The sequence below is a fragment of the Molossus molossus genome, unplaced genomic scaffold, assembly GCF_014108415.1.
Source record: "Molossus molossus isolate mMolMol1 unplaced genomic scaffold, mMolMol1.p scaffold_m16_p_1, whole genome shotgun sequence".
NCBI classification, from domain to species: Eukaryota; Metazoa; Chordata; class Mammalia; order Chiroptera; family Molossidae; genus Molossus; species Molossus molossus.
The window spans coordinates 58,053,592-58,073,490 of NW_023425344.1; the positions used below are offsets into that span (position 1 = coordinate 58,053,592).

Consider the following 19,899-nt stretch of genomic DNA (forward strand, 5'->3'; position numbering starts at 1 on the left):
GTTTAAGGATATTCATTCTTAACTCACAAAGTTGCTGGAAGGATACAATTTGACAGTAGGTATCAATAACTTTAGGTAGTAAAAGTGTTTCATAAATGCTTGGCATTCTTGTTATTAGTTATATGTTTGTTATTACCTGTCATAGAATATTCACATTCTGTGAAGATCAGAAGCTATTCAAATTTTATCATATGCTTAATGAAAAGTTAAAAGAACACGTTGCTTGGCATTACCCATTCTTTTGGAGGTGTGTGTGTCTATGCCTTAAACTAATGATCAACTTCTGTATCAGAGGTCAGGCTCTATGGGTACATAGAAGTGATTTTCCTTATCATAGCAGTTGCAGTAAATTGGCTCCCAAACTGACCATAAGAGACTATCCTTGTGACCAGGTGAAGTTGTATTAGGCCCAAACTTTGTATGCTGGACTGGTTCTGAATTGTATGGCATGACTAAATTTCTCCTTCATCTGCTTGAAAAATGTAATTTAAATGTTGTAGGAATGAGACTCCACAGTGAATCCCCACAGTAATAAATACATACATAAATAAAAATGGCCATTTTATTTCTAAATGGCAGTCCCCAACTGTCACACCACATCAATCATCTGACATACTATAATCTGACTTCTTTGACCCAGAATGTACTTTAAAGGTCAGGTCTCCTGATGAAGAAATTTACTTTAGTGGGTTATGCAGCAGAAATGCCCAAATCCAGAGCACTGTAGTGGTGTTGGCAGAAATAGCTGCTCTTCAAATAGAAAAGGAAGGAAAGACTGGAAGACAATTAAGCTCCAAGTTTTTTTGGCTAAGCACATTTCCTCACGTTTCTGTCTTTATCTCATTGAAAAGTTGATTAAAGAAATGGGGGTGGGATTTCATAGAAGGTGCATACCGGAGTCCTATAGGCACAATTTATTGGGCATACATTTTAAACATTTGGGAAATGCCGTGTTTAGAAAAATTACCCAGATCTCTGGCTTCTCACCGTGGACCAGTCTTCACGCGGGGGAAAAGCAGGCTGGCGCAGAGAGTCAGCTGCTCTCTCTACACAGACGCTACAGCTCGCCCTCCCTCACGCCGCCCCTGCACTCTCGCTCACTTGGCCTGCTTCACCCCGCAGGCACCGAGGTGCCCGCAGTCTATGAGAGATGACAGGGATGCAACGGGGCTTTTTTTTTTTTTAATGGGCAAATCTCCGTTAAAGGGACGGTGTGGGTACGGGGGAACCCAATGCTGGTTTACTTCGAAACAGTCCTACATCGCCCGTTTTGCAATGACTTGACCCAAACCTACTTTTCCAGAATGGCCGAAAGTACGGAACCAAGTGCGGAAGAAGGGACCCTGTGCCGGCTCTGCCACAGGCCAGCTGTGTGCCCTTGGGCGAGTCCGTTAAATTCTCCTGGCCCCAGGTGATGGGCTGTCAACGGGTTGGTGCCGGCTGTGCTTTCTCACGCGGCGCTGCACAGCACACAGGCTCGGAAAGTACTGATTTGTAAACCGCAGGACGCTTCCCAGCACCGGCGTCGGTCAGAGCGCGGCGCCGCAGCTTCAGCAGCGGTGACGGGAATCGCTCCATTCCGAGCGCGCCCACCGCCCACGCGCGGGGTGGGCGAGCGGAAGACGCTTCTCAGGGGAGAAGGTCTGGAAAACCGGCCTAGAGATGCAAAGTTCCTTGGCGGGGGTCAAGCTGTTGGCGGCAGTCTTAGCACCCCGAGCGGCACACTCCTAGTGGGGATGGCCGACTCCGCCGCGCGGGTAGCGCGGGGACCGGTTCCGGGGGAGCTCCCTGCGCGAAGCCGGGGTTCCTCGGGTCTGGCCTGCCCTCCCGGTCGGGACCCCAGAGCCTGGACCCAGGCCTCGCCCTCGCCCTCAACCCCCACAATCACCTTCCCCAGCCCCCTCCACGTGACAAGAGCCGGAACCGTCACTTCCGGCGGCGCGGGCAGCGCGCCTGCGCGGGGCGCCCGGCCTCCGAGAGCGATTGGCAGCGGCGCCGCGCCGCCAACAGCCCCGAGTGGCGGGCGGCGCGGGTCCAGCTCGGGCAGCGGCGGCGGTGCGGGCTGCTGTCCTGACGGTGTGCGTCGCGGGAGGCCCAGCCCACTCCCAGGAGGGGCCGGCAGCCCCGCCCCCTTCTCCATCTCCCTCCCTCTCGCCCTCCCCCCGGCTCGCGCTCCGGGTGCTCAAGAGAGGCGGGGGCGCCCCGGGCACTCGCCGAGGCTTTGGAGTCGCCCCCGCTCTCGGGCCCGCCCCCTAGCGCCCCGCCCCGTCCCCGCCCTCCCCGCCGCCCTCTGCGGGAGCCCGGCAGCTGCAGCGGAGCCGCGGAGCGGGCGGCGGGGCCGGGGCAGTGCGCTCTGGGCGCGCGGAATGTGAGGCTCGGCGGGCCGCGGCACGCACGCACGCTCGGACAGGCGAGGGCGGCGACCCCTCGCGGACGGCCGGCCGCGCGCCGAGCGGGGCACTCGCCCTCTCGCTCGCCCTTGCGCACGCCCCGCGCCGTCCAGCGCGCCGGCGGGACCATGAAGAAGTTCTCTCGAATGCCCAAGTCGGAGGGTGGCGGCGGCGGCGGCGGAGCGGCGGGTGGCGGGGCCGGCGGGGCCGGGACCGGCTCTGGCTCCGGGAGCTCGTCCGTGGGGGTCCGGGTGTTCGCGGTCGGCCGCTACCAGGTCACCCTAGAGGAGTCAGTGGCCGAAGGTACGGGTGCCCGGGGAGGCTCGGGCAGGCAGGTGAGGTAGGGCTGGGGTGTGGCGGTGGCTTCTCCCAGTCCTTGCCCGCTTCTCTGGTCGCCCTCTCGGTTTATTCGTCTTTCCTCTCTGCATCCTCCGTTGGGCCAGGGGGGGCTCTTAAAGAGTAACTCGAGTTTTCGCTCTTGAGCCGGCTCTTCTTGCTGCTGGCAACTCTGATTACGAGTTTAAGTCATTTTCAGTCCTTCTTGACGCGAGGAAATAAATAGAAAACGTCCTAGCGAGTGATGTGGGTTATGAGTGTGCCAGTGACTCATTAGAGGGTCAGATCGAGCTGGATGGAGGCTCTGCTCTGCCAGCTGTGGTTGAGGCGGGTGTCATGCGTTGGCCTCATCATCCAGTCCCCACCCGCGTCGCAGGGCACTGGACCCTTCAGCCCCTGGCGTTGAACCTGGCTTTGCTCCTGTTCTGTCATTAGTTGAAAAACGATGTATTTCAGCGTGCGCGTGTTGGAAGTGATAATTTGCCCCAAACTCAGTTAGTAGGTGAGTAGCAGGTAAACTTGAAGTCTCTTTATCTTTGTTATTTGGAATTATTCCTGTTCATTCCCTTTCAGTGTGTTTTTGATAGTACTTTAAAGGTGGTATGAAAGCAGTTTAACTTGCACTTGCGAAGTTTTGTGTTTGGTCTTTCATTATCTTGACCAGCCTATGTCAGCAGTTGCAGGCCTGCTTACAAAAAAGTTTACTCCATTTTAAAAAGAAAAGATTCTCCACTTTAGTTTTGTGTATGTGTGTGTGTGTGTGTGTGTGTATATATATATATTTGTAGAATTGGCATGTAGAAAATACTTTCTCTTGTTTATTACATGCTTCCTTGACCTTTGAATTTTTAATTGCAAAATGATATTACAAAATAAATACTTTTAAAATTCGAAAGAAATAATTGGTTGATAAACGGCCCTTTTAAGTTCCAAGATTAAGAGAGAAGAAATTTGAAGAGAGTAGTTTTGGTTCTCTGAAAGATGATGTGGTTTGAAGACAGTAAACTGAGATTCCACTTGTGTGTTCTTTTTTTTGAAATGCCATAAACAATAGACAATTAGTGCCAGAGAAAAATCTGAAGGTTTTTGTCTATGAAATATTCTAAAGTGAAAGAACTGTTGAATTATTTAGAGGTGTATGTCATTGTTTTGCAAAATATTACCCCTAAATAATGAGTCTAGCTGAACCTTGGGGAGGTCGGAGGAAGGATCCTTAGCTTCTCAAAAGAATGAATATATATAGTGATTGGTCATGATAGACAGATTTACTGTACTTTAACGTTTCCTAGCCCTTTATTATTTATGAATTTCAAGTGTTGGTTTAGATTGAGTTGTAAGTTTTAAGAAGACAAGGCTATTACCACACAAGCTATATACTTCTTTCTTTGAATTGTATTAACTAATTGAAGTGTAACTTGAAGCGTATTGCACTCACTTCATTTCACTAAATTGCAGATAGGTCTTTTATTTAATAGAAGGAAAACATTGACATTTCATCAGTAGACTTGGTTTTGTAGCTTCTGTCACTGCTTTAAACATACCTATCATACCCTAAGCAAGTCATTTTCAATAAAAAAAATAAGTAATTTTGGGAAGTGAAATTAAAAATGAAGAATTTCTAAAGGAAAGTGCTCAAACACTAAAAAAAAAAAAATTTCAAGCACTAATGTCATTCCACTGATTTGTCCTTTCTCTTGGAAATAATCTGTAATCAAGTGCTAGGAGGAAGCAAGGGTTGGAAGAAACTCTTTTGGAAGATGGAACTCTACCATCCAACATCCCTGCTCCTGGGACAGGCTTTAGCTTTCCCTGGAGGGGAGGCTGAGGCCTAGGCTTTCTTCCCTTGTGTATTTCTTCTCTTCTCAGCACATACTCAACTAAAATGATCTATAGTTGGTTTATTTTTTGATTCTGGTAATTTATTCCTATTGCAGATGCTTTATATCCTCTCTTCTTTCCAAATAAGTAATGCCACAATTTAGGTAAGATGTTTAAGCACAAGTCTGGTTCTCACTCAAGAATGATCATTCAGTAATTAAATCGGCAGATATGTATGCCTGATTATAAGATTAGGGCAAGTGCTTCTGAAAAGGCATTAAAGTTTAGAATACTTGAATTGGGGAGAGGTTAACCATTATGTGGGAAAAAGAGTAGAAGCAAAGACAGAACAAACAACAAACTTGGTAGATTTTATATTTTTTGCTTTAAGTCAGTGTTATATAATCAGGGGCGAAGACCCTGTGAATGCTGTGCCTCGAGGTGTTTTTGCTGCTCTACTGCAGACATTGGCAGATTGCTCAGAATGACCTCTGCAGTGTCTTTGAGGCTTCACAAAATTTGGTTCCTGTGTGCATGTGCACACAATCTCTCTCTCTCTCTCTCTCTCTCTCTCTCTCTCTATATATATATATATACACACACACACACACATATATACACATGGAGTATATATATTTTATTGTGTATATATATAATTGTGTTGTATATAGACGTATATAATTGTGTGTGTGTATATATATACATATATGTACACGCACACAATTCTCATTATTTTCAGTAGTTATATTCTATGAAGTCACTATAAACAGTGAATTAGTGAATACTGAACTATTGCTCTTAGGGGAAATACAGTGTTAGGTTACTGCAAGCCCATGTTCACATTTTTGTCAACCGATCAGTAACCTTGCTTTCTGTATGTTTCTGTTTAAAGACATCTTATTTAATATATATTGTTGACTGATTAACATTGACCTCGTGGCCAGCAGCACTGCAGTTCATGCCTAAATGAAGTTTAGCTAATACATATGTTCTCTGTAAGGGGCATCACAGCCTTCTTGTGCTTAGGAACACTAGACAACACTTTGGCACTATGCTCGAAAAACATTTAAAAAATAACATCACTGATAAAAAGCACAAAAATGAAAAAAACATGACACTAAATCTTAAAAAGGGCTCCTGTTATGGTGTAAGAACTGAAACCAGAGGCATAGCATCACCTTGACTCCAGCTGGCCTATTCAAAATTTTCACGACTATGTGCATGTGTGCAAATAACAGTGACTAAGTGCCATTGTATTGATTTGGTGATACTGTGTTGATTTTGGAGATACAATTTTAGCAAGTAGGTGACTTGCTAAAGTTAGAATATAGATCCCCAAATAATGAGGATAAAACCATATATGTGTATTTATGTGCATATATACATGCACATACATGTATGTTTATATATTATACATATTTGATTTTTAAAAATATAAACAGGTTATCAGGGTTGCGTATACTTATGTTGTATATTATACCTAAACTATTGGAGTAGTTTCCTCTGTGAAATATTATATGCTTTGTATCATAATGTCTTTCCAGTTAAATACGTGTATGTTTGACAACTTGGACATATCAGAGGGCTGATATTTTATATTGGGGCATTTTCATGTGTTTTTCCCCTGAAAAAATAGTTTAGTTTCAGGAGTGCACGCTAACCAAATTCAACTTTGGATTGTAGAAATGAGATAGAGACATAATGTAAAATTTGCTTGAAGCAGTGTCAAATCGTTAAGCACATGTAATTTAATGTTCTCTTCCAAGTTCATAGCACTGGCTTTTTGATCTCATGCCTCCATAGGCCTTCAGTGCTAGTCAGAGGAATTTAATATAGATCGATAGTGGGAAGAAGTTGGTTCTCGAGTAGGGAACATTTTTAAAAATGTTTTTGGTACAAAGGGGCTTAACTGTTTAGTGTAGAGACTGGGATACTGTCCATAATTTGTTGAGATAATCTGATCATGAAGTCATGGGGGCTGGACAGGAATGGTATTTTGAATATGATTGGGTGGGTAAGACTTTGTGACCTGGGCACTGTCACTAATTGGAGGCCTGGAATTTACTACAGAGTTCTGTAAAAATGTAGTAGCTCTCTCAGAGTTAAGACTTAGATGAGAGTGAGCGAATTTAGGCTTAAGTGTTAATCAGTTTTCATTGTTAATTTCACAGGCAAGTAGTAAAGGACATTTAATTTTGTAATATACATCAGTAGGAAAAGACTGATTTAAGTATATCTTATTTGCAGAAATCATCTCTGGCTTTTCAGTAACTTGTAAGTTAAAAGTTCCTGAAAGAAGACAGAACAGAAGGGGAGGACTTAACAAAAATAACAACTGTTACTACTCCATAACTCTTTATGAAATGCCTTTGTGTGCCATGATCTGTAGTACGTGCTGTTTGATTTACACAGTGAAGAACAAAACAGATTTCTCTGGCCTTGAGTAACTTATACAGTCTAGTGTTTAAGATAAACAAAAATGATCAAGTTAATATAGTTAACAATTTTGATAATTACATGAGAAGAAAGCACAGGGTTTTATGAGAGAAACACTGAGTAGAGGCCTGTAAAAAATATTTTTGTGGAAATCTGAACTATGAGAAAAGTTAGGTAAAGGCAGAGGTGTGAAGGTGGGGGTAGTGTGGAGTATGTCATGAAGAGACAAGTTCCTATGTGGGGAAGAGTTTCAGGAAATGAAACGTGCCCAGAGCTGTGGACTGTAGTAAATGTATCACATGGAAGATTGATCCAAGATGATGGAGAGGTGACCAGGATCCAGATCTTCAAATGCCATTTGAGGATTTTAGATTTTATCTTAAAATTGGATGGGAAGCTACTGAAAGATTTAAATTAGGACAGTGATATGCTCTGATTTGTATTTTCATGAGATCATGGCTATTGCTGTATAGAGACTGGGTGAGAGGTATACAAATTAGATGATTAGTTAAGATGGCATTGGGGATGAAGGTGAATGTTATAAACCTTGAATGGGAAGATGTGGTGGATTTGATGGGTAGGGTGTTGTAGGAAAATTGAACAATGACTTGCTTATGTAACTCTCGGATGAAGGTACCATTTGCCGAGATGCGGAAAAGTAGAGAAGAAGGAACATTTTTTGGGGTTTGGGAGGATGTCCAGTAGTTTCAGACATGTTTAGTTGAGATATCTGGGAGGTAATGGCAGGTGGGAAGTTGAGTATATGGTTTGGTACATAGCAAAGGTGTCTGGACTTAGAGCATATGACTGTTATTTAAAGCCCTGGGAGAAGATGGATATTGAATTAGACTCCGGAGACATGTTTTTTTTCTTTTTCTATAGCATGGAGTGAATAATTATTATGAAGATTAATAGATAATGTGTGATATTAACAGAATAATGTGACAGTACCTACAGTGTATGCCAGATCTCTCAATAAATATGGATCTATTTTAGGTTTAGATTTGGTTGTAAGCTTTTAGTGAAATCTGATTCTGGAGTTGTAGTAACTTGCTTTTAGGTTAGGTATTACATTTATTCTGTATTACCACTTTTATATTTGTAAAAAATATGAATCATTTTGCCCTGGCCAGTTTGGCTCAGCAGTTAGAGCGACAGCCTGCGGTCCGGAGAGACCCGGGTTCAGTTCCCGCTAAGGGCATGTACCTCGGTTGTAGTTTGTCCCCGGCCCTGGTTGGTCGTGCGGGTGGCAGCCACTCGATGTGTCCCTTTCACATCGAGATGTTTCTCTCTCTCTCTTCCTCTCCCTCCCTCCCACTCTGTCTGAACAAAAAATGGAAAAATGTCCTCGGGTGAGGATTAAAAAAAAAAAAAAAAAAAGAATCATTTTAATTAGATAATTATTATATAGCATTCAGCCATACATAATTTTTAAGTTTCAATCAGCTATATAGAATTTTGACATTGATAGCAACATATGCTTTCATAATAAAATGAAAGGTAATTTTTAGCAAAGGACATTACATAAAAAATGACCCATGCATTTCTTTTGGGTCATTTATGTTATTGTAGGAATAGCTCCTACAATTTTGAATGTCCACTGATATATTTTCATTGACAGAGGTGGCAGTTTTATTCAAGGACAAGATAGTAACACTAAAACCATTCTCAATTTTTGCTATTTCAGAAAAATGTAGTGGAAATTATACACTTATCTCTAATAAAAGTGCTAAATTTCACTAACATGTCAAGTTTCTTTGCTTTTAGCTACAGTCAGCTTTGTGTGGTTAATACTGATTTTCTCATGCTGAGCAGAGTTAAAAGGTTGTCTTTGACAATTTTTAAAATTATGGAAATAAATTAATATTTGTTAGTATCTTTCTAATATGGGATCCACAGAAGGGAAAACTTGAAATGGCCCTTGATGTTCTTAGTTTTAAGGAACTTACTAGAAGGTAGAATTGTTGTCTGTCCTTACATTGAGTCTGATCTTTAATGTTCTGAACCAATCTTATATATTATCTTGGTTCTCTTTCACCCCTTCTCTCCCATTATTTGGTGAGAACTTGAAGTAGAACATACACTTAATTAGAACATACTGGGTAGCTATCAAAATGATTAAAGCTTTGACTTGGAATTCTGAAATTAGAAGTCCAGAAGGGCAATTTCAAAGCTGCATAAGGTTTCATCTGCAAGGGGCTGAGATTGCTTTTTCCTTGGTTTTATACTGCATCCATCTGGTGAACCATTCATCTACCCACAAGCCTACTACTATTTTTAGGGAACTGAGTTTTGGGGAGTTGAGTGGTTAATGACTGAGCTGTTTTAAATAATTGGGCACTTGGTTAATATGGAGATTCTCTGTGTTTATCATCTTTACATATGACATCAGTCAGCACATTTCTGCTAACAGTTTCACATCTCTGCAGGAAAGTGGTTGTCGAGCCTTTCCACAGAGACTTTGTTTTTGGAATTTTTTGGTTTGTTCTGTCTCATAGAATTTCAGTAAGGGCATAGTTTGGGATGTAGCCTTTAGGGAGGTATTTTGCAATGGATATTATTTTAAAATATAAAACAATTGTTACTACTAGTTTGTCTATTTTAACATTTTATTAACTCTTTGAAATGGGGCCTTCTTGGAGTCAGCTTCTAAAAGAAAAGGCAAAACTTGGAGTTAGGCCAGCTGTTGATACTAACCCTGCCACTCACTCACATTGTGACATTTTGACCCCAGTTTCCTCAAGAAAAAATGAGGATAAATATGAATCTATTATATCTTTTTCCATTTTAGCATTCTCTGATTCTGTTTATAACACTGATTCTTACTGTTCCTTCTGATGAGAGAGGAGCACATAGGGGAGGAGGAGGGATGAAGGTGAACAGTGTTAGGATTGAGGCTGTAATGAAAGGATTATGTTTGATTATCTTGCATTTGAGTTCTTTGGCAAGCTTCACTATGGATAAGTAGTTTATTTTTTATCCCACAGTATAAAATTATTTCTTAATCATTGGGAACAAGTTTTTTTCCCGAAGAAGTTGCTTTGTGTGGTACCCCTTGAGATAAGGGGATGGGTGCTCAAAATCGTGTGGCATTTTGGAGTACTATTTAGTTTCAAAGGATATGCCACCTTTATTGCTTCTTTTGTCATGTAATTTGTGTTCTCCAAGTGATTGATTATGTGTAATTTGTAGGGTACCTGGAAGTAAGGTACTTGCTTGTTTTTCACATTTTTATTTGGAAAGAATATATAATAAAGAGTTATGGCAATATTTTCTCTGAGTGAGTTTATGGATAGAATGCTTAGCCATGGTGATATATGTGAAGAATTAGTTACTGTTGTTTCCAGTGCTGTTCTAGTTTGGGTCCTTAACACCTCTCAGAGAATTACATTCTCATGTGGACTGTTCTTCTGTCAGGCTCTTTACTCACCAAATCAACTCTTGTATTCTTTCTAGCTTTTTCTTCCGGAAATAGACCTCTGACACGTTACCCTCTCATTTACCTATCCAAGTGAAATACAAACTCATATCTGGGGTTTAAGGCCCTCTGCATTGTGACCCTGACCTACTTCCCCTGCCTTAATCTCACATTCCAATCCTGTATGTGTATTGCTGTGTATGTACTTGATATTTTCTGCACTCTGTCATGCTTTCTTAGTCCTTTTTGTCAGCTTATATTCTTACATTTTCCTAGAGCGCAGAAATCTGCTCCTACTGTGTTGAAATTGGATCTTGCTGGATACATTTAAAATATACTTTCTTTTTTTTTTTATCCTCACTCGAGGACATTTTTTGATATTTTGTTCAGATAGAGCGGGAGGGAGGGAGGGAGAGAGAAAGAGAGAGAGAGAGAGAGAGAGAGAGAGAGAGAGAGAGACATCGATGTGAAAGGGACACATCGAGTGGTTGCCAGCCACAGGACCCAACCAGGGCTACGGACAAACCGCAACTGAGATACGTGCCCTTAGCGGGAACCGAACTGGGGTCTCTCCAGACTGCAGGCCAACGCTCTAACTGCTGAGCCAGTTTGGCCAGGGCAAAATACAGTTACTTTCTTGCAATCTTTATTTTTCTGTAAAACCCCGTTAGTGTAATTATGCCTTCCTTTGATGTCTGGTGTAGCAACTGTTACTCATATTGCACTAATTTTACACAGCTTTGTTCTGTTTCAATAAAATGTTCAATAAAAAGTTTCCTCTGCTGCAAGATTAAAAGCTCCTTTAAGGTTTGGCTTATGCTCATCTTTTATCTCTTGCGGTGCTGTACTCCATAGATAATCAGTACATTTGTAAGAGAGAGAGTTTTGAATTGAAAAGCAGTCAGAGATTCTGTAAAAATTTACTATGAAACAACTAGATAGCAACCGTTTTTGACATATCCAATTGTTCAGTTGATATTTAGGAGCAAGTTTTTTAAGTTTTGTTTAGTTTATAAAAACTAAGTGAGAGCCCTGCCAGTGTGGCTCAGTGGTCGAGCGTCCACCCATGCACCAAGAGATCGCCAGTTCGATTCCTGGTCAGGGCACATGCCCAGGTTGTGGGCCCAATCCCCAGTGGGGGGCATGCAGGAGGCAGCCAATGGATGTTCTCTCTCATTGATATTTCGATCTCTTTCTCTCTCTCTAAAAGCAAAAAAACAAAGAACTAAGTTAGCAATAGCGATATTTGATGATGATGTAGGTGCATTATCATGTAGATGGCTGAAAAAAATACTACCAGAATTATGTTTTGATTCCTAGCCTGTTTCATTTCTGTTATGATTACACAGGTAGTAAGTATATCTTTGTTTTGTGGGCACTGCATTGCTCTTCTTATTAGGTATGACTCTCAAAAATGTTCTAGCCTGAGTTCCCTTGATCTGTATCATCTTTAAAGAAGACCACTGCTGTGGGACAGAGAGAGCAGGCTGAACGACTCTGCTCTGAGTACCTAATCTTAAGAAAGTAACAGTATTGGAAATGGTCAACTTGCCTGACTTTCTTGTGAATGGCTGACAGTATAAGGCTTAATGGGACAACTGGTATCTAAGAGAATGAGAGATTAGGAAGAAGGGGATCTTACGTCCTTAATGCCTAAAGGAAGGAAACATGTGACTATTACTTTGGGGGTCCTCTCTAGTCTGTATGATATTGGAGATGTTCATTGTCTAGGTAGAGAGACATTGAATTTTCTTTTAGATAAGGAAATCTGTTAGCCTGGCAAAATAGATCACAGGGTAGCAGATTAAGTCTATGCACTTTTGTTTATAACTAATTATTACTGTCCTCAACATTCTTGTATTCCTTCTTTGGTTTTCTGGAAGAGAGATTTCCAGCAAACCACTTCCCCTGTCCAAATACTGTGTTTACTTATTTTCCTTATTTTTTGGTGGTTGGGTCATTGTTAGGGCTAGCTGGACCTGTTTACATACTTAAATATTCTCTTTTGGATGATATTGTCAGTAGTTACTCTAGATTTTACTTTTCATTCTGGAATCCTTAAGATATTAGTACTAAAATGACTTATAAATAGTATAGTAAAATATTTTACTTAGTGAATGTTTTCAGGACTATTTTTCTGGGGGGTGGGATTATGCATCACTGGCCATGACCCACTTTTTCATTTTCTGGCCTGCATAACAGAATCTCTCCTACTGAATGTTAATGGTGTATTCTTTGTATACAAAAAAAAAAAAAAAAAAAAAAGCTACTCAGTAGGACATAGATTTTGAGTTATTTTTTATTTTTTGCAGAATAGGATTTGTATATGCCCAGCTATGCAAAGGCTTTTAATGAATGATCAATAACTGAAGTTGGTAAGATAGTTAACTGGTTGTGTATACAGTAATGTAGATCTATAGAGGTATTTTATTTACTAACTAGCCCAGTTCAAATCCTAGTGAATAGTTAACTGGATTGTTAAATTTTTGGTCTTTCAGGAAAATATTGTTTACATAATCCAAAGGAAAAATTCTAAGGATCTCAGTCCAAATTGATAGTTTTTTGTTTTTTAACCCAGTGAAGCTAGCTCTTATGAAATATATGTTTTTCAGATCATTGAAGTGGGAATTTAAGAAATGTTGGATTAATCAATGGATTAAAATAAAATGTGTTTGTATATGGCACTTTGTTGATAGTACCCTTTCCACGGGAATGTTGGAAATGAGTTTGCAAGGTACTACATGAATCCATGCTGTTGAAAGTTGGATGTAACTAATATAATGTCTCATACTTTTCCAGTATGAGAATTGGCTCCTGTTTACAGATTCAAGGTTCAAATTTGTTCTCATTTTGGAGAAGTGGCTGTCTTTCAAATAAAGACTAGATGTATTTTTAAAAGTTATGATGGGTCATTATGGATATTGTTAGGTCAGTTCTGTTGACTGTGGATATTGTGAGGTTAATCCTATTGATATTTGCACTTTAGAAGAATTAATATAGGGATGGGGGTAGTGGGTGGTGTATAAGAATCTGATTTAAGGGTAAGACCTTTTTAGCTTCTTTCAGAAAATTTCCTAAATATTGTATTAGTTGGAGTTGGTATTGTTAGAATAACAGTCTTTATTTTAAAATTCTAGTGTGTATTTAGATCTCTCATAATTGTAGCAATTATCCAATTTAATTCCTTAATTTAACTATGAGAAAATAGATTAAGGGATGAACCTAGAGCCACATTGTTAGTATTAGTTGTGGAGGGCAGAATTTAGTTTGCATCACTTTAATCTAGCACTTTCCCTGCTTAATTGGATCCTGTGCACATTTAGGCATTGGTCTTGTTTGGAGTGGGGACTTCAAGCAGGCTTAAAGGACTAGGGGACTTTTTAATTAATTAATTAACTAATTAATTAATTAATTTAGTTTTTATCCTAACTGGAGGATATTTTTCCATTGATTTTTAGATAGCGTATAGGGAGGGAGGGAGGGAGAGAGGGAGAAGGAAAGAGAGAGAGAGAGAGAGCCGTGCCAGAGAGAAGGAAAGAAAGAAAGAAGAAACAAACAAACATCGATGTGAGAGAGACACAACCCTGTGGGGGCTGGGGAATCTTCAACTCAGGTATATTATATTCCTTTAACTGGAATCAAACCCATGACCCTTTGGTCCTCTGGCCAACGCTCTAACTGCTGAGCCAAACCAGCCAGGGTGGACTTTTAATATTCTGGAGGCAGCTGGAGTATTAATGGGTGCCTCAGGAGTCTGAGGTAGAAAGGGAGTATTCCCAAACATTTTTGAATTAAAGATTTTTTTACCTTGCTCTTTCTTCCTAAGGCCATCAAGTCATGTGTTGTTTAAGATGTCAGGATTAATAATAAAATGTTAAAAATTTCTGCTCCCCCCAAATTAGTCTGTGGTCTCAGTCTAGAAAGGTCCAGTTCTAAATGAAATTATTTGTGAGCTGAAAAGTATGTAACATATAATCTGCTTGAGCTTATTCAATTGAATATAGCATAGCAGTATCTAGGACTTCTTGTAGGGTAGAAGGAAAGTGAAAAGAGGAAGAGAAATAGGTGAGTTATTATGCTCCACTTTCTTCTCTTCTTAATTCAAGAACATTAAGGCTTGGTGTCTGAGGTGCTGTAATTTCAAATCACTTTTGCATTTCATTTAACAAATTTGTGCTACATTTTTTCAAAATAAAATAGAGAAACAAAGTTCTTTCAAATTTTTATTTTTATTAGATCATAGCACAAATGCATTTGACTTAAACCTGGAATACTAAACGTTTGAATCTTTGCAGTGAAATAAATTCCATTGGCATCTTAAAACAATTTTCTTAAAAATGACCTGACATTACTTCTGTGTTACATATGGCATGTTTTTTGTACACGCAAATACAAAGTTTGAATAGATTGGTGCTTGATTTATAATTTTATAATGTTAGAAGAGAAAAATTTTAAATTTATCTTTATTGATGTTAGAGAGAGAGAGGAAGGGAGAGAGAGAGAGAAACATCGATGAGAGAGAGCACTGATTGGCTGTCTCCTGCATGCCCCCCACTGGGCATTGGGCCCACAACCTGGGCATGTACCCTGACCGGGAATCGAACTGGCAACCTCTTGGTGCATGGCTCGGATGCTCAACCACTGAGCCACACCGGCTGGGCTAGAAGAGAACATTTTTAGTATTTTTTATTAAACTATAGAATTATCACCGTCATTATTATTATTATTATTTTTAATTTTTTTTTTTTCAATCTTCACTCGAGGACACTTTTGCATTTATCTTCAGATAGAGTAGGAGGGAGAGAGGGAGAAGAGAGAGAGAGAAACATCGATGTGAGAGAGACACATCAACTGGTTGCCACCCACACAACCCCAACTGGGGCTAGGAACAAACTGCAACCGAGGTACGTGCTCTTAGTGGTAACAGAACCCAGGTCCGCGGGCTGACGTTCTAACCGCTGAGCCAAACCGGCCAGGGCAATTACTGTCATTATTAAGAAGCATTTATCTAGTATATGGATTTTTCTAAGTAGAGAGCTTTTTAAAAAATTGAGATATTATTGACTTATTAGTTTCTGGTGTACGACAATGATTTAATATTTGTACATATGAAATGGTCACCACAATAAGTCTAGTTAGCATTCATCACCACATATAGTTACAAGTTTTTACTTGTAAAGATAACTTCTTTCAAATACATAATACAGTATTATTAACTATAGACATCATGCTGTACATTGCACCCCCAGGACGTAGAGTATCACCCCTAAACCCAGTCAACCTCTAATATTTGTCTCTCCTTTACTTCCAGCTTTAGAGGCTGTGCCCCCCAGTACCTTCTTGCTTCTGTGCCTTTCTCCATCAATTTATCTAATTTTTTTTGATTTTCTACTATTCCTTAATACTTAACGATATCTGATTCCTTCTCAGCATACAAGCCTGTTTGTTTCTTTCATCTGAAAAGATAAAAAAATAACAAAAATAAAATTTCTGTGGTCTTTGTGTCTCTTTCCTTCTGTTATTAATTGACTTCTGAAAGACCAGGCTTCAGTAATGGTTCTCAAAGTGTGATTTGTGGGTCCCAGGGGAAGGAGACCTCAAGAGCTTTTGAGGGGATCTATCAGGTCAAAATTGTTTTTACAATACTACTAAGACATAATTCCTTTTTACACTGTATTGTCATTTGCACTGACGATTCAAAAGCAGTTGTGGTGGAGGTTCAAACTGCTAGTACCTTAACACAAATAAAGACAGTTGGCACTAAACTGTATTAGTAGTCATTGTATTTATTCTTCACTGTTACATAAAATCAATTTCCCTTAAAAATGTCCTCGATGAAGCAATACAGTCTTTTCTCAGTCTTGACCCTTAAGTCCTTAAGTACACTTTTTTTTTTTTTTTTTATCCTCACCTGAGGACATTTTTCGATATTTTGTTCAGATGGAGTGGGAGGGAGAGAGAGAGAGAGAGAGAGAGACATCGACATGAAAGGGACACATCGAGTGGTTGCCACCCACACGACCCAACCAGGGCCGGGGACAAACTGCAACCGAGGTACGTGCCCCCAGTGGGAACCGAACCAGGGTCTCCAGACCGCAGGCAGACGCTCTAACCGCTGAGCCAAACCGGCCAGGGCGAGTACATCTTTTTTATTTTTATTTTTTGATCGTGGAAATATATACATAACATAAAATTCACCATTACAACTTTTTTTTGGTTAATCCTCAGCTGGGGACATTTTCTCCATTGATTTTTAGAGGAGTGGAAGGGAGTGAGGGAGAGAGAGAGAGAGAGAGAGAGAATAGGAAAGAGAGAGAAACATCAGAGTGACAGAGTCACATTCATTGGTTGCCCCCTACACGTACCCTGGCTGGGCCGGGGATTGAACCTGCAACCATGGTATGTGCCCTTGACCAGAAATCAAACCCGAGACCCTCCAGTGCTCGGGCCCACACTCTAACCACTGAGCCATGCCAACCAGGGCCCATTTTAAGTTTTTAAGTTTAAAGTTCAGTACATTCACATTGTAATGCAACCATCATCACTATCCATCTCCAGAACTTGTTCATCTTTCCAAATTGAAACTATATTTATTAACCACTAACTCCCTTTCCCTAGCCCCTGGTTTTCTATCTCTATAAATCTGACTCATATTAGTGGAATCATACAATATTTGTCCTTATGTGTCTGGCTTGTTTCATAATGTCTTCAAGGTTTGTCCATGTTGTGGCATGTATCAGAATTTTCTTTCTAAGTCCGAATAATATTCCACTTATGTAATATCTCATTTTGTCTATTCATCTTCAGTGGACACATTTGGATTATTCCCACCTTTTGGCTATTGTGAATAAAGCTGCTATGAATATGAGTGTACAAATATTTGCTCAGTCCCTGCTTTTATTTCTTTTTGGTATATACCCAGAAGTGGAATTTCTGGATTTGAAGGCCTTCAATACTGTTTTTCATATTAGCTGCACTCTTTTAAATTCCCACTAGCAGTGTATAAGGGTTCCAATTTCTCTACGTCCTCATCAGCACTTGCTATTTTCTCTAAAAAATTTTATAGTAGGCACCCTAATAGGTGTGAAGTGGTATATCATTATGGTTTTGATTTGATTTTCCTAAAGATAAATTATGTTAAACTTCTTTTCCTGTGCTTATTATTGGCCATTTGTAAGGACACATTTTTTTTAATATGTGAAGAAATGGGAAGTATACATAAAGCACTTGCTGCATAATGAAGTGTGGGAGTGTGACTGAGGAAAAGCACTTGGGTGATTGAATGAATTGTGTTCTGAAATAGCTGCTTTATTTCATGGAACACCGTTTTTTATTTGAAGGAATGACAAACTGATTATTCATTTATATCTGGGTATTTAATGAAGTGAGCTTTGTCACTTCAAGGAAAACAACTGACAGTGTTATTAATGGTGGAATATGAGTTTTCAAAAGAAAAAAAGAGAATTTTGGAAAACTCGTATCTGCCATTATGAACTTGATAGCATCCCATTACTTGAAAGCTTTTCTGAGGAGGTAGGTGATAATATTAACAAATATTTAAGAAAATATGTAATGGAATGTATCTTTAATTCACTGAACTGGTATTTTCCAAATGCATGATGTTACAAATATAAGTACAAGACTGAGCATTGGATTTTTTTTTTTTTATCCTCACCTGAGGACATCCTTCCACCCTTTGCTCAGGTAGAGTGGGAGGGAGAGAGAGGAACAGAGAGAGAGAGAGAAACATCGATACGAAAGGGACACATCGAGTGGCTGCCACCCACACGACCAACCAGGGCCGGGGACAAACTGCAACCGGGGTATGTGCCCATAGCGGGAACCAAACCCGGGTCTCTCAGGACCGCAGGCCGACGCTCTAACCGCTGAGCCAAACCGGCCAGGGCTGAGCATTGGATTTTAATATAACAGTACAAAATATTCAGTGATGTTGTTTTATTTATTTTAAGGAGAGGTGTTGCAAGTTGCAATTTTTTAAAAATATGTTTTTATTGAGTTTTTAGAGAGAAGGGAGGGAGGGAGAGAGAGAGAGAAACATTGATTGGTTGCCTCAAGTGTGCACCCTGGCTGGGGATTGAACCCACCACCAGGAATCTAACCAGTGACCTTTCCATGAGCCACAACGGCCAGGGCTATGATGTCATTTTATAGACCATATTGCAACTAACGTTTAAGAAAGTACTAGTTGTCATGTTTTGCTCTAATAGCAGAGAAGAATATCCATAGTTATTCGAAAAGACTGAAGATTAGTCTTCATCTTTCCTCTACATATTATGTGTAAGACTAGATTTTCTTTATATACTTTTTATTCAGCTAGAATAACAGAAGATTAACTGCAAAAGCAGGTGTGAGCATCCAGCAGTCTTCTACTAAGGCAAATATTAAGGAGCTTTGCAAAAATGTAAAACATTGACATTCTTTCTAAATTTTTGTTTTGAAAAATACAGCTTTTTCATACAATGTTACGTTGACGTGTAATGTGTTCATTATTTTAAATGAATTCACTGTTTTTAAAAATTCTCAATTTTAATTTCTAATACGGTAAACATGGATTTTTATAACCCACATAAACAAGAACTCTCTGGGGTCCTTAATAGTCTTTAGGACTGTAAAGGGATCCTGAGCCCAAAGGACTTGAGAATAGCTGGGGTATGCACTGTATAGTCTAGCAAAACTGTCTAATACGGTAGCCACCAACAGGATGTAGCTACTACTTGACATGTGGCTAGGCTGAACTGAAATGTACCATAAGTGTAAAATACATTTGGGATTTTAAAGCCTTAATATGGAAAAAATGTGAAATATCTCAACATTTATTTATACAATGTTGATTACATGTTGAAATATTATTTTGGATCTAGTGGGTTAAATGTATTATTAAAAGTCATTGTTTTTAATCTTTTGAATGTAGCTACTAGAAAATTTAAAATTACATATGTAGCTCACATTATATTGGGCATATATTGGACATTACTAGTTTATAGTGTACAGTTTATTTTGTGGACTTATACTTTGCAGTTGGGGTAGTTCACCTGGGGTTCATAAACATCCATGTGCGTTTTTCTTAGGAGAGGGCTTATGGTTCAGCATATTCTCCAAGGTACAAGTGAATAAAGAGAAGTTAGGATTGGCTGTAGAATTTGTAGGCAGTATGTCTCAGTTGTTGCTTGTAGTTACTTGGGCATTGCTGATGGCTTGGGTCTGGGGAGTCCCTTTCTCAGTAAGGTAGGCTGGGCAAAACCTTTGGTGCTAGTGGTGTAGTGAGATGCATTCTTGGCTTTTCAAGTTGGAACCCTGAATGAATGTTCCCACAGAAATGGTTTTATAGGGAGACGATAGCTGTTACATACTATTCGTACTAGACTTCATGTTGACCTGAGATCCTAATTTTCACATGTAGAATTGTTTTTGTGAGAAAATGCTCTGAAGGCCAAAGAAGCTGTCAGCACAATCCACTACTGAATCAGGCTTCCGTATACA

The 19,899-nt window shown here is 40.0% G+C and overlaps 1 protein-coding gene across 1 annotated transcript in view; it reads left to right on the plus strand.

The window, feature by feature from the left end:
- Positions 1–2,518: 2,518 nt before the first annotated feature.
- Positions 2,519–19,899, plus strand: part of BMP2K (BMP2 inducible kinase) — a 127,096-nt gene continuing 109,715 nt past the window's right edge. Inside the window, exon 1 of the mRNA XM_036260447.1 lies at positions 2,519–2,693. Coding sequence (XP_036116340.1) covers positions 2,519–2,693 — 175 coding nt within the window. The remainder of the gene's footprint in view (positions 2,694–19,899) is intronic.